This window comes from Alosa sapidissima, chromosome 24, assembly GCF_018492685.1.
Source record: "Alosa sapidissima isolate fAloSap1 chromosome 24, fAloSap1.pri, whole genome shotgun sequence".
Classification (NCBI taxonomy): Eukaryota; Metazoa; Chordata; class Actinopteri; order Clupeiformes; family Clupeidae; genus Alosa; species Alosa sapidissima.
The window spans coordinates 13,990,401-14,005,557 of record NC_055980.1 but is presented as its reverse complement, the minus strand read 5'-3'; the positions used below and the strand labels follow the sequence as shown (position 1 = coordinate 14,005,557).

Genomic DNA, 15,157 nt, shown 5'->3' with positions numbered 1-15,157 from the left:
AACAAAACACATAGATATATTCACATATAGATACAGGGAGATCAATATATTGTGTACTGCAAGTATACTATTGTATCCATTACAGTATACTCCCTTTTTCAAACAAGTACACACAAAATGTTCTTAACCTGACGCATGGTGGTATTATAAGAATAGTCGTTACGACCAAATGTCTCCCAGACAATGAAGTTAGCATCGACGGTTTTGACAAATGTGTCTCCATCATACCTTTAGAGAAAAAGACAACAAACTCCATTTATATTTGGAAGGTTGCGTCCAAAATGCTATATCTCCGTTTTTAAAAACATTAAATAGTTTAATTATGTATTTCAGGCAATATCAATCAAATTGCACAACTGGGCAGTAGGGGCAGCCGTGGCCTACTGGTTAGCGCTTCGGACTTGTAACCGGAGGGTTGCCGGTTCGACCAGTAGGCACGGCTGAAGTGCCCTTGAGCAAGGTACCTAACCCCTCACTGCTCCCCGAGCGCCGCTGTTGTTGCAGGCAGCTCACTGCACCGGGATTAGTGTGTGCTTCACCTCACTGTGTGTTCACTGTGTGCTGAGTGTGTTTCACTAATTCACGGATTGGGATAAATGCAGAGACCAAATTTCCCTCACGGGATCAAAAGAGTATAAATACTTATACTTAATTTGATTGATATTGCCTGAAATACACAATTAAATATTGTTTTGATTGAGTAAAGATAAATCAAATAACAATACCCAATTACAGTTCTACTGAAATGACTTGGAAAACAAAATGTGAAAAAAAAAAAAAAACATTTATGAAAGTTCATTAAAATGCTGGATATAGCGTTTTGGAACCAAACTCTTCATTTGTTCTCATGTCATATTGTCAATACTTCAAAACATATACAGTAATATGGTGTCAATTTCATGTCTAATGTATTGAGGATCAAAACCAAGTTTATAGAATGTTATGTCTTAGTTACAGATTCTGAGTTTACATTCTCAGATTCTGAGTTTCGATTCTCAATACATTAGACATTAAATTGACGCCATACAGTAAGTCCCAAAATTGATACTTGATTTATTAATGCCATCAACTTACAGCTCCAAAACAGGTTTGAACACAGACTGGTAGTGCATTTTGAACACACAGCCATAATTATTCCAGTCATATTCCACAACCTATCACAGGGAGACAAATTGTAAGTAAATAATGTTGTTATTAAGTATAGGAACGTGACATATTACCAACCGTCACGTATGTCCAACCTCTTACGTGTATGTGTCACTTAATATTCATTTCTATACAAACCAAGACGGCGGATTCCTAAAGAAACGCAAGCACCCACACCATGCGTTTATCTAAATTAGCTATGTACCAAAAATTACATTTTATCGTGACTCGAAGATCTGTAAACAGTGTTGTAAGGCTGCGTGTACAAATCCGCTTGGAGCTCCAGTGGAATTTTGAATTGCTGACGAGAATTCTCGGGCTAACCGTTGATGTGCTGTGAGAATGGTTGGGAATAAGCACCCACCAGCCCAGCACTAAACTCCGAGCGTGGTAAACAAAATTGGATATTTCAGGCAGTAAAAGCCCCGGTAAGAACCAAACTAGATTTTGTTCAAATCTACACACCTATGGCTACTGAAATATCTAAGGTTAATTTAGCAAATGTTATTTTGAAGTATTAAAAAACATTGTTGTTTTAGAATTTTCGAACGAAATGGTTGGTAATTAGCAGGTTTACGATAAATTATATTGCAATTAAGCTGTTTAAGTTGTATTATTGTTTCTGATATGACATTGAAATTTATTAGGGACAAATTAGTTCTCAATAGTTCCGAAATACCACTTCAATAAATTCCTTTGGCCAAACAGTGTATATAACATAATTTGATTAATGGACACCAATTCTCAACTCCACCGCTTATGAAATTTCTAATGCAGACATTTAATTTTATATTTATTCTTCATAATTTAACAGGAAAACTAGATTTGACTACACAGCTTTTTAGTGCTTTTCATACTTACTTTTGAATATGAGGTCATTTTTTTTCATCCTCTATTTTTTGTTTAAGCCTACACATCTCCATTTTATTATTTTTCATAAATATATTTATATGTTGTTACTCTTCCACACAACTCACCACATCATCAGCTTGTGGAGTCCTTAACACAGACCTGCATCAATCCCCCAAAAGGTTAATAACATGAACAAATCAAATTTTACATGGTACATAAAGTTGACCTAAAACCTGATTTAAGCAAAAATACAGAGAAAATATCCAATATCCATATTCAACATTGAGCATGAATGAGCCTTTAAACTACTTGTCATATCACATGCAACATGAAGGGAGATTGCATTTCTACATGCTTTATTTAATTAAATTCTGTTTTTGTGACAGTGGCACATTACCAAGGAATGGTGTAGTTATGGAAGGTGTTCATTTCGCACTCCATACCCCATGGCCTGCAACACAAAACAGAGAGGATGAAAGCAAAACCTGAGGAGATGTGACTGCAAACCTGGGACTACAACTACACCTACTACTATTAACAACAACAGCAACAACTGAGCATCACAGCCATAGGCAACGCATTACTCAAGTTCTTACCTAGCAACACGAATGTGTCGATTTGGTGGGCAGCCAACTCTAAAATAAGACACCTGTAAAAACAGAATCAGACATTAAGTGTTCTTTTGTTCTCATTCAGAGAACCAAGATTAAACAGATTAAAAGTTAAATTAAATAAAAATAAATTACTAATTGATGAAGCTAGCTATTTACACAACAGCAACACGGCTCCGAAATTATGCAAAATAAACCGGAGCCAGCACTTTCATGTTATGGACACTGGACATGGATGTAGGTTAGGTTACAACATGGCTCCCATGAGTCACGTGATAGCCTCTAAACCAATCAAAGGGCAGAAAAGTTAAAACCAGGTTGGATAAACAACGGCATGCCAGCTTACACATCGGGAAAGACACAAGTAATGCTGAATGATATATACAGGTCTTCAGCAACATTTGTTGGTACCCTCCCATATTATTGAAAGAATGCTTAATTTCTTCCATGTACATTGGTATGTAATAGAGTAAAGCTATCGTGGGCATCCTTGGCCAACTGGTTAGGAAATCTGACTTGTGTCCGAAGGATGGCAGGTTCGATCCCTGACTGGTAGGAAAAATGTGGGTGGGGGGAGTGAACAGTGCTCTCCCACATCCACGGATGAGGTGCTCTTGAGCAAGGCACCTAACCCCAAACTGCTCCCGGATTAAGGCTGCCCACTGCTCCGGATGTGTATGTGTGCTCCTAATGTGCTCACTGCTCTAAGAGTGTGTGTGTGTGTTTGAATGGGTGTACACTGTGTGTGGGTGTGTGTTGTACACTACTCCTGGATGGGTAAAACGCAGAACACAAATTCCTTGTATGCAAGTATACTTGGCCTATAAACCTGATTTTCATTTACATTTAAAGCAATGCAAGTTTGAAAAGAGTGAAGAAACAAAGGATGGGAACTAAATTTATCTAGAAATGTAATTCCAAGGAATTATCAGTGCATGAAAATACAAAAATGCAATGTAAAATATCATATAAGTATAAGTATAGTATAAGTATATATACTCTTTTGATCCCGTGAGGGAAATTTGGTCTCTGCATTTATCCCAATCCGTGAATTAGTGAAACACACTGCACACAGTGAACACACAGTGAGGTGAAGCACACACTAATCCCGGCGCAGTGAGCTGCCTGCAACAACAGCGGCGCTCGGGGAGCAATGAGGGGTTAGGTGCCTTGCTCAAGGGCACTTCAGCCGTGGCCTACCAGTCGGGGTTCGAACCGGCAACCCTCCGGTTACAAGTCCAAAGCGCTAACCAGTAGGCCACGGCTGCCCCTAAAGAGACAAACTTCAGCTATCTCGCCAAGCCTCCCTGATACTAGGAAAGTAACCTTAACCCTAACCCTAACCCTTGCCTAAACCTACATAATCCATTTGTAGTCAGCAAGAAGCATTAATATTGATGCCCTGTGTTGATGCCCGTCAGAGAACTCTAATCACTAACTATTTGCTCGCACTAGCAACACCGATATAATTATATTATTTAAAATGTGAATTTAGAATTTAACACAGATTCTCTTGTGTTCACTGAGAAATACACTCACCCTCTCCTTTGGCAGGTTGCATCTGTTTTCGATCAGGTTGGGGACGATCTCCACTCTCATCATCCCCACTGAGTTGATCCTGTGTGGTGAATAAAAGAGTCCAGGCACTCTGGGTCCAATGCTTTCAATACTATAAATTATTATTACTATTATCAGACATTTTTGAAGCCACTATGCATAATTGTTTTTAACAGCCTGGCCCACATCTGAAATCAACTTCATATGGTGTTTTTTAGCCTATATACACACCACATCAGTAAAATAAGCAGTCCAGGCCATGGTTCTCTAGCCTGGGTTTCCCCATGCTGCCTTGTGCGCGATTTTATTCGCGCTGCTAGGCAGCCTGGATTCCATGGACCCGATTTTCACCTCAACGAAGGAACCAATCACAGAACGGAGGGGGGACAGCAAGACGATGACGACGCCTATGCGACACACTGAAGTGGCTATGAGCTACGTACAGACGCATTTGATAGACATTCGTAGCGCCCAATAAACGGCTCTAGGTTATCGGCTCTGCTACCGCGGTGAAAGACTGCTTCGGCCAAGGCCTGGGATTAGTGGGAGCCTGATGGGGAGGGAGACGTTTACCGTCATAGATGTCCCTAGTCGCCCCGTCTGTATCCTGAGACTCCTCTGCGTGGGGGCAACGTCCATGTGGCCTGACGCCTCGGCCCCCTGTGAGTCACTAAGCTTCGGGGTCTAGGTCGGACGACGCGGCGACGCGTAGGCGCCTTCGTGGGTCCGCTCTGCTTCGTGCAATGCCCACAGCCCTCCGGAGAGTTCAATCCCTCCAGCGCGTGCTGTACGCCCAGGCAAAATATGTAGAAAGAGTGAGAATCTCTTGCCGATATCATGAAACTGCACGAGGATGAGGTAGATGGCTTTTCCATCGGAAGGAATGAACCCGCTTCGCAAGTGACCACTGAAGTGGGAAAGAGCTCGCCTTTACGCGTAAGCCGAAACTTTGGTAGAAGTGGAGATATATCCAGTTTGTTCGCGTGAGCGAATCAATTGGACCTTCTATTGACAATGTGATAACCACAAGTCAATCAACTTGGAAGTGATACCGCGCTCAGCTCGTAGCACTGTCCCCTCAGAATTCCGGCACTGTCCGACATTCAGCGCGAGGGCCTCGCGGTTCGCTGTGAACAAGAGTCGATGCAGCCTAGAAGCTGGTGTAGTAGCCTGTTGGTGCCGTGAGCTGCGCAGTTGAGCTTTGCGTTGTTCACGGAAAGAGAACAACAATGTTGGATACGAGTCAGGTGCGGGATTATATAGGGTGGGCGGTGTTATCCTGACTCGGTCTGCCATTGGCAGACGTGATGCTATTGTGGCTTCCGTTGAATTTACATTACATTTAGCAGACACTTCTTGACCAAAGTGACTTACATATGTCAGCTATATTACAAGGGATCACATTGTCCCCGGAGCAACTTGGGGTTAAGTGCCTTGCTCAAGGGCACAACGGTGGAAGCCGGGAATTGAACCGACAACTTTCAGGCTACTGCACGCTAGCCCAGTTCCTTAACCACTACACTACCACCGCCCCAATTTACTTTGAATTTACTAGTTTTGAATATTTAATTTTCAATCTTTCCCTATCTTTCCAGCTGACATTTCAGATGTCTGCGCTTACACCCACTTTCACTTTAGAATGGCGTGAATGATTGAGGGATGAACCGTGACCACAAGTTTCAAAATAAAAGCGATAGTTTGTTTATTTTCTGAAGAGACATATTTTCCTCTTGGGCTCTAAAATATCATGGTCTGTACGAAAATTAATTGACGTTATGGTATCCATTAATTCTATCAAAGGAAAAAATAAGACCTTGTGAATGAAATTCAAGACTTTGTAAACAAAATTCAATACTTATAAATAACACCATATGATCAGCAACATATCCAAACAAAGCCTATACTTTCAATATTACAACAGTTCCGTCATACCTCAATACTACAACTATCAATTATCAAAGGCAAGGATGCACTCACATTTGTTTCAAATAGTTGTATGTGTAGTCCTTCGCTTGCTTCACTTTGAAGGTCTAGATGGGGAAAACACAAAAAGGATATGTGACTGAGGAATGACTTATTATGACTACAGTTGACTGGCTGAAATCTGATTCTGGCTAAAGGCTGTGGATGCTTGAGTTCAACAGCCAAATAGACCTTTCCAACTCAGCCCCTTTGGTTGCTGTTGCTAAGGTCCCACAAGCTTTTGCAGTGGTAAGGTTTTTTTTTATTTTACTCCCTCTACACTAATGACTGCACCTCAAAGAGCCCATCTGTAAAACTCCTGAAGTTTGCAGATAACAGCACCATCATTGGTTTGATCCAGGATGGTGATGAGTCTGCTTACAGGCAGGAGGTGGAACAGCTTGTCCAGGGGTACAGTCAGAACCACCTGGAGCTCAAACCCAAGAAGACTGTGGAGATGACAGTGGACTTTAGGAGAAGCCCCCCCCCCCCCCCCACCCCCCACCTTGCCATTCACAACAACACAGTGTGAATTCCTTTAGGTTCCTGGGATCAACCATTTCACAGGACCTAAAATGGTCTCCACATTGACGCTATCCAGAAAAAGGCCCAGAAGAGGTTATACTTCCTGAGACAGCTAAGGAAGTTTAGGCCCCATCCACGAAACCGCACTTTTTTGAAACCTGGTCCCAGGGTGAAAAAATCTGAAACCGTAGCCCTTGTGAGTTAATTTGGACGGCGAAACCGCATACTTGCGTATTGATGATGTCATCGCCACACCTCAGCTGCCCTGGACTTGACACTTTTTATTGCCTAACAATAGTTTTCATACATGACATTACCTACGATTACACTCAGTAGGATAATTATCACAACTGGTGCTGCGCAGCGCCAATAGCTTATGACTTGGTGGACTGAACAGTGTTTTTCCCGGTGTTTTTTTGATGCATTCTAGCTACTGTCTAGTCAGAAGTTATTAGGGAAGTGCGGTGTAAGTTTAAATTAATTTGTGGGTAGTGCCGGTGTCATTCATTTATTTTACATGTCTTACAACATAAATAAATGCATTCATAGTCTAGTGAAGTCAGATATGAGCATACAAAGAACTCATGTTAAGCCTATGGTAGATGTGCACTAAATGTGAATGCGCGATTTGATGCAGGCAAAAGTATCGACTGTTATCGACTTGTAACGAAGGTATTATAGCAATATTATTATAATGTGGCGACGGAATAGTCTAGAACTTGGGTAGGCCTAGCGTTTAGTAGCCTATGCACTTGTGGTGATAGCCAAAACTAATGTGAATCGCGGACTAGCCCACAACCAAGGAAAGTAAAGGAGATTATTTGTACCTGCGTTAGCCAAATAAAGGACGGGACTGCACCCTTCACAAACCGTAAAAATGAAGTTTATTAGTTTTACAGTTGACAGTTCACTATCAGTCCACACAAACAATTCTGGTTTCCTTGCACTAGCCATTTATGTCGTAGCCTACTCTGTCTGTTTGTATAGCCTACAGCGCGCAAGCTTTGGTCAATTTCTGTAACAAACAGTGCCACCTATAGGCCTGGGATATGAAGTAACGTGTTGAGTCGTGTTGAGATGGATCCGTTTGGACGCAAATATTCTTGATACGGTTCCAGGGAAGACAGAGATCGGTTTGGTACGTGTGGACTAGCCCTTAATCTGCCTAAGGAGCTGCTGACCACTTTTTACGGACAATTAGGCCTGCAGAGAGGATCATTGGAGCTGACCTTCCCTCCATCCAGGACCTGTACCGGTCCATGGTCAGGAAAAGGGCAGCAAAACTGTTCTCAGATGCCTTCTGCTAACTGCATTGAGTTACAAATTCTGAATATGTCTTTTCATTATTCTACCTTGCGTCTTTTAAATTATTCTTTATTTTTAAATAATTTTACCTTTTATGTTTTCTTTATTATTATGATATTTACTTTTTAAACTATTCTTTTACTATTGCCCTTGTATGCTTTTATTTACTATTACTGTTTGCTTTTGTTTATGTAAAGCACATTGAATGATCTGTGTATGAAATGCGCTATATAAATAAACTTGACTTAACTTATTCTGCTGTAGGTTGTTATCTATAACTATAGCCCATCTGTGACTGATATCTATGTACCACCAGAGCCACCACTAATAGCATAGCAACTTCAATTGTTTATGGGCCAAAATTTGATTATTAGTATTACATGATTGACAGGTCGGAAAGGTCCATTAGCCTACTCATCCCATTTCAACTTTTGTTAATTCCACAGCCAACTACATAATTTTCAAATACAAGAACGTATATATTCAAGGTCTCTATTTGTATAATTTCAATGGTTTCGTTTATGCTCTCACCACGTTTACTGTGAAAATGGTGTGGACAAAGTCAAAGTCATTAGAGAAGTGGAAGTCCAGCAGTCCCACATTGCTCCTCAGCACTTTCACATTCACGCCTTTTCCTTCAGGATAGACCACCTGTGCCCAGAAGACCTCCTCCTGCCCTTTGTCCATGTAGTAGCTCTGTTTGTTCATGCTGTGTTCAAATGTGACATAGGGACAATCATGAAGGGTCACGCCCTTCATGGCGCTTAGAACCTCCATCTGCAAAGGGTAACGAAGTAACTCTATGCCGTTTGAGACCAAATTCACATATATGTGCTCATTATTCTGGTTCACATAGAGAGCGCCTTCTTGATAGTACGGAACCCAGTGTGGCAGAGAGATCAGCTTAGACACACCGAACTTGCAGAAGAACATCTGGTTGTTTGCCATCTTTACCACAAGGTTCCACTTTTGATCTAGATATAGGAAAGTTTGTTTATTACCTTAAAAAGGTTGGATGACTTTTATTCTGCAAAAAAAATATTTTGTATTTATCTGGTTCAAAATATTAATGACTTAATATTATCTCCATAAAATATATAGTATCTTATCCATAAATTGATTTATACATATTGTATGAAAACACATAACGGCAGCAGATTTAGGAGACCATAATCAGACAAAACCTGGAGACTCACCAAGCACTATTTCCTGTATCCAGCTACCTGAAGCAGCTGTGCGGTCACCAAAATTGGGCAACTTCAGTGTTCCCCATCGGTTGTCATCATAGAAACTGTACCAAAGCGCAGTGCCATTCCACAGCAACAGCGACTCCTTGGCTGATTGAAAGAAGCGCATGTGTAAGACACCTGAGGGGATGTCTTGAGGGTAAGGGAATTTTGTTAGAAAGGTGCTAATGGTTCCGCGTTTTGTCATCAGATTGTACATAAGTAGTTGGAGATCGCCGTATATGTCCATAGTCACTACAGCAACCACAGCTGGGTCTGAGCCAAAAGCCACAGTCATAAAGTTGACAGCAGGTATTGTAAATAGCTTTTTTGAGTAAGTCCCTCCTGCACGATGGGATGTGATCCGACTACCCCCCAAATACAGAGTGTCCAATTTCCAAAACAGGACATGTCCAAAATCCACTCCTTCCTGAACAAAGTAAAGAAAGCAGAAATATAAAAATGTATCTTTCTTTCTGACAAAGTAAAATAACATTTGAAGTACAGGTGGGGTTAGCAATACTGGATAAAGATTGTTGATATTTAAACAATTCTATAGTTCTGCCCTCTCACAGCCATTCCCATCTCCCTTTACACCAGCATTAACATCACCTGTTTGGAATTAGTAGTTTATTTATGGATGGATCCCTGTGTTTGTTTCCCATTTACAAAGGTGTATGAACACTGCCCCTCCCCCCCCCCCCCCCCAGAATGGACAGCTAGGAGGATATATTGTGTGTGTGGGTGGTGTGAGGATATATTAACTGAATGTGAAAAAAGTAACTTGGTAACCAGACAAATCTTAGAGCATGGCAAGTCTGAACACTCCCATTGAAAATGATTTCCAAAATCACAGGAACTAATCACACAATCGCAAGTATGGCGCAGGCTTTGTACGATGACAGGCAAAGGAGGGCCACTTGTGTACAAGCATGTATTGAAACTGCATTTAAAGACAGCCCGGAAGGTGCACTCAATGAAAGACGATGAAAGAGTTGAGTGTGGAACAGTGGACACTTTTCAGCCTCAACAGACGCCATCTTGGCTACATAGCGGAAGGGGAGGGAACATTTTGAAACTTTGCGATTGATAATCGCGGTTGAGAAATCTGGAGCAGCAGCAGTGTAAAATACACCTTACAGATGTATAATCAAGTTATAACATAAACTGTTCATGTTTTGACACAGTATGACCATGTCATTGTCGAATAGAGGACACTAATAAAGTTATATTTCTTATATATTTATTATTTTATGTTGTGATCTAGTCTAAGTGAATTAACGCACAAAAGGGTGAATGATGGTAGTGAATCATTTTAGATGCCTACAACACCAATCCTTACAGGGAAAAAATACAGAATTTCGAAGGGACCATGGTACAATGATTACTGCCCAAATTCCTATGCTAGCACATCTGGATATTAGCTAATATCTTCCATGCCGGTGGAAAGATCCAAATCAAACCTGGTATACTTACTCACTATAAGGGCTCAATGAACTGATTGGGTACTCAAAGTCTTGGGGTGAAAGGTCAAGGTCGCATGGGGTCACACAAATAAACAAGGTTATGGCTGACAATCTACACGTCAAGTCCAATTTCATTAGTGAATAAGCTTGTTACTGAAGTGCAATGTTGTTGTTTTAGGTTTTTATTGATGTAATAGATGCAGATTGTAATTATGACACTTTATAACTCCTACAAATGTCCTTTATAAATTAAAAACTATTATTTTTAAACCTGAGACTTACCTAGAATTCCTCCTTTTCATTTCAATTTCACTTCAGATCTAACATGCAACCACCAATATTGTTTTAGGCCACAGGTTCTCAAACTTTTATATGCCCCCCCTAATCATTCTACACTGCCATATATATACATAATAGCGCCTAGGTCTGGCCTACTACCACTACTATTACAGGGATTGGTGATGCACTGACTCAGTTTCCCACAACTCTGCAATCTCAATTACACATGAAACAATGTTAAATATTTTCAAAGCTATAAAATTCTCGGTCAGTTTTGTACAAACACACAACATCAGGTTTTCCTCATCCTGCTTTGAACACAGTTGTGTTGCATTTTGAGCACCATCAGCGTGGAAAGTTACCTAAAAGATAACGTTTTAATGCGCATCTGAGAGTTTGGGGATATTCTTGCATTCTACGCAATCGTCACTCTTCAACACAGTAAGCTGTTCCTGTATATCTAAAGAGAGATGTTGTAGGCTACGTTGCAGACAAATGGATTCATAACAGCGTTAATTCCGACGTAAACATAGCAAATAACTCAAGTCGTTATATTTTAGCCTATTCTGGAGGTTTCTTTGGAAAGTTGAATCAGCAAGTTAAACGTTTGCTTGTTTGTAGGCCTTATACTATGTGTATTGATGTTGTCACAAGCTATGTTGTTGTAAGAATGTGAAATGAATAAATATCAGAACAAGAGGCTTTTGCGCAATAGCCACAAGATAATAGAGTTTGCGAGGTGGAAAACAAGAGGAAATAATAGCTTTTAAAATGTCCATTTAAATTGTAGCCTTATATAATACATTAGTGTGCATTTTAAATACGAAATAATAAGGAATGTGAGGAGGCTGCTATTAACTTTAAAGAGTGCATCTACAATCGAAACTATCAGCCTATGACGCAAATTGAATGGCCATGCCCGGTATACGGATGTCTGCTTTAGTTGACAGCATGGTAACTAGATTTTAATCGGTCAACGGAAGCACCTGTCCGTTAATGTTCATGCTGATTCATGTCCCTTGCATTTAGTAACTGCGAGGTCCATAGCAGGCGCCCCACAGAAATGTTTCCTTTTGCGAGTGAGATGCACGCTGCCCCCTCTGCGACGCGTTCGCTCCCAGTTTCAGAGCTATTCTACGGCCGTCACTTTGGTAAACAAACTATATCCCAATAGAAAACTGATAGCTTTCCTGGTTAAATGGTATAAGCTAGGCCTGTTACACAACATAAATTGTGCTGGCGACCCAAATAAAATCTCCTGCGACCCAGTCTTTGGGAACCAATTATATAAACCATATTTTCTGAAAGCCACCACCCTCAGGATGTGATCTACCATGACATGATACATGTCCCATCCTCTAACATGGATTTTGACATGCCCCACCCTCCCTTTTATTTTGCTGCCCATGCATAACACATTGGTAAATTGGATGTATGGCTAATACATTTTGGGCTGTCCCATTTAGGGAAAACTGATTCAACCCCCTAAACTATATATATACTATACTATACTATACTATACTATACTATACCCTCAACATGTGAACTAACATGGGGTTTGACATTTCCCACCCTCCTCATGACTTTGCTGCCCATGTATAATACATTGGGTATAGGTCAATTGGGTGTATGGCTACCTGTATATTGAGTGCTCTACTAAGCTTTAACTGTAGTCCCAGATGTCCATGGTGCATTTTTGTGTTATAGACACATATCTCTATCAGAAAATAAGAATAAAGTTTGGTGCCCTCAGTTGGCACCAATTGACCCAAAATGGGCCTCTGGCTTAGCCTGGAAAATCCAGACCGTGGTAATCTAGAAAGATTAATGGTCTGGCCACAAACAATGTAATGGCCCAACACGAGGGGTGGTACCAAGCATGCATTTGAAAATCTCACTGCACGCAATTGGATAACACTAGATCAATGTTTACTCTGAATGATTCCGGACTTCGACGCAATTGGATAACACTACAACCAATGTTTACTGACCTCCAACGTTGCAGCGCTGTCGTCATCTGTTTAGCTCGCCTCTGGACCGCCTATTTCAGATACACCGATGTGATTGGTTCCCCGCAATGCAAGGGGCAAAAGTAACGCGCATCATTACTCATTGCCAGATTCTCTTGCAGACACAATTCAAATTCGCGAGAACTCTGGATTTCCAGGGTACCTCTGGCTCATGGACTAATACAATTGTTTTACAATTTACCCTGGTTTAAAAGAGGGCCTTGGAGTGAAAGGTTAAACCTGTTGAGATTGAAAATAATCTTACAGATTAGAAAATAAAGTTTGCTTTAATAATTTTCGGTAACGCTTTAGAATAACATGTGCTTATTAGGTATTAACAGTGCATAATAAGCAGTTAACAATTCATTACTAACGGTTAGTTAACTGTTGTTATCCTTTAATAACATTAACTAACTGTTAACATGCAGCTTGTAAGTGTGTTAATAAGCAGCCTTTTAAGTTACTTACAAGCATATTTGTTAAAAGTTGTAAGTGTTAACAAGCAGCTTGTTAATGGTGTCTAAGACAAAGAGGTGGATAACCACACTGCAAAAACTGCTTATCTAACAAAATCTAACCAAGTGTTATTAATCTTATATCAAGATAAAAAAAACTAGTTGGTATTGTTTTCAGTATAAAGAGACTTACCTAGCGCTTTCTTGTGAAATCATTTGACTTAATTTAAAAAAACAAATTGACTTATTTTAAGACATCTCATCTTGATAACAAGCAAATTTGTCTGCCAGTGTGTTAAGCAAATTTGTCCTAAAAACAAGCACATTTGTCTGCCAGTGCGTTGAGCAAATTTGTCTTGATAAGACTCCTTAAAATAAGTTAAAGTCTTCTTAAATTAAGTCAAAATGATCTTTTGAGAGGGCGCTAGGTAAGTCTTTTCATACTAAAAACAATACCAAATAGATTTTTTAATCTTAATATAAGATCAATAACACTTGGTTAGAATTCATTTTTTGCAGTGCAATACGCTTATAAGACCTTTCTTACCTATTTGTAGTAAATTTTGCAGCCCCCAATCTAAAGCGAGGACCATGTAGCCTGTTGCTCTGTATCTATCTATCTAGTTTTGTTTAGCTATGAGAAATGCACCTTCCAAATTATTGCAGTTAGCAGGAATCGAACCCTGGTCTCCTGCGTCATAGACTGACTTGTTACTTACTGAGCTACATTCTTGTCTGTGCTTTTGAAGAAAATGTTTATATTGATTCTATATTCCGATAATGTTCTCTATATAAAATGTCTCTGATGGAAAAGTGGTGTTTAATTTTGAGTGAACGCATAAAACAGTTTGTCAGTTTGCAAACATAGGCGAACGTTTGCAATCGATTTGAAACATGTTTCAGTTTGCCTTGAACAGAGGCGAACATTCGTGGTCTGTTGCTGCATTAATTAAACACCATTTTTCCATCAGAAACATATTTGTAAAAAGCATAGCATCTACACCTAGACGTCACACCCTCCTCTGAATAGTTGGTTGGTGAGTGTGTGATGTGCGTTGTTCACGTTGTTACTGAGGGAGGGGAAAAGAGATAGGGACACGAAACGGTAAAAAGTAAGTGTTGCCGCTTAAAAAAATTATGCTGGTGAAATACTCGATATTTGCGATATAACACTTTAATGTATCTCACATACAGCAAACTGTGATATATTGAGTATATTCGGTATATCGCCCAGCCCTAGCATGTAGGCTTTATTAAATGTATTCGGTTTCATGAAGATCCTTCAATCTGGTTTAGAGATATCACGGCAACACTATATTTCGACCTCATGTGACCTTGACCTCAATACCAGGAATACCTAATCAGTTCACCAAGCCCTTATAATGAGTAAGTATACCAAGTTTGATAAAGATCCTCTTACCAGTGGGAGACATGGGTGACTGGGGATGTCCGCCTCCTTGTTGTCCCTGTCAAGGTTGCCAAGTCGTGGACACCTCAACAGGCACAGGCAAGATGCAATATACAGTTGAAAAAGGGTAGAAATAGTGCAATATCAGTATAGACTGAGGTTTAAGATTAAATATACTGTATGTAGCGGGTACGATGGGGGAAACGGGGAATGCAGCTTGGTGCCCTGCTTTCAGGTGCTAATTGATTAGACCAGGTGGTACAGCCAGCTGACTAGAGAACAAGAGAGCGGTCTGTTTGAAACAGTGAATCAGAAAGTTGGTGCGTCGGTGGTGCATAGCGGAGATTGTAAGTTTC

General features: G+C 40.3%; 1 protein-coding gene across 2 annotated transcripts in view; it reads right to left on the bottom strand.

Moving 5' to 3' along the window:
- The window catches only part of LOC121699839 (cation channel sperm-associated protein subunit epsilon-like), a 54,458-nt gene that overhangs the window by 12,241 nt on the left and 27,060 nt on the right, over window positions 1-15,157 (bottom strand). Inside the window, exons 10-18 of one of the 2 annotated variants that reach the window (XM_042082305.1) lie at window positions 9,155-9,614; window positions 8,490-8,932; window positions 6,144-6,196; window positions 4,149-4,227; window positions 2,595-2,647; window positions 2,396-2,449; window positions 2,124-2,157; window positions 1,075-1,154; window positions 129-228 (exon numbers count right to left, since the gene is read on the bottom strand). In XM_042082305.1, coding sequence (XP_041938239.1) covers window positions 129-228; window positions 1,075-1,154; window positions 2,124-2,157; window positions 2,396-2,449; window positions 2,595-2,647; window positions 4,149-4,227; window positions 6,144-6,196; window positions 8,490-8,932; window positions 9,155-9,614 — 1,356 coding nt within the window. The remainder of the gene's footprint in view (window positions 1-128; window positions 229-1,074; window positions 1,155-2,123; window positions 2,158-2,395; window positions 2,450-2,594; window positions 2,648-4,148; window positions 4,228-6,143; window positions 6,197-8,489; window positions 8,933-9,154; window positions 9,615-15,157) is intronic. The other variant, XM_042082306.1, reaches the window with a different exon arrangement.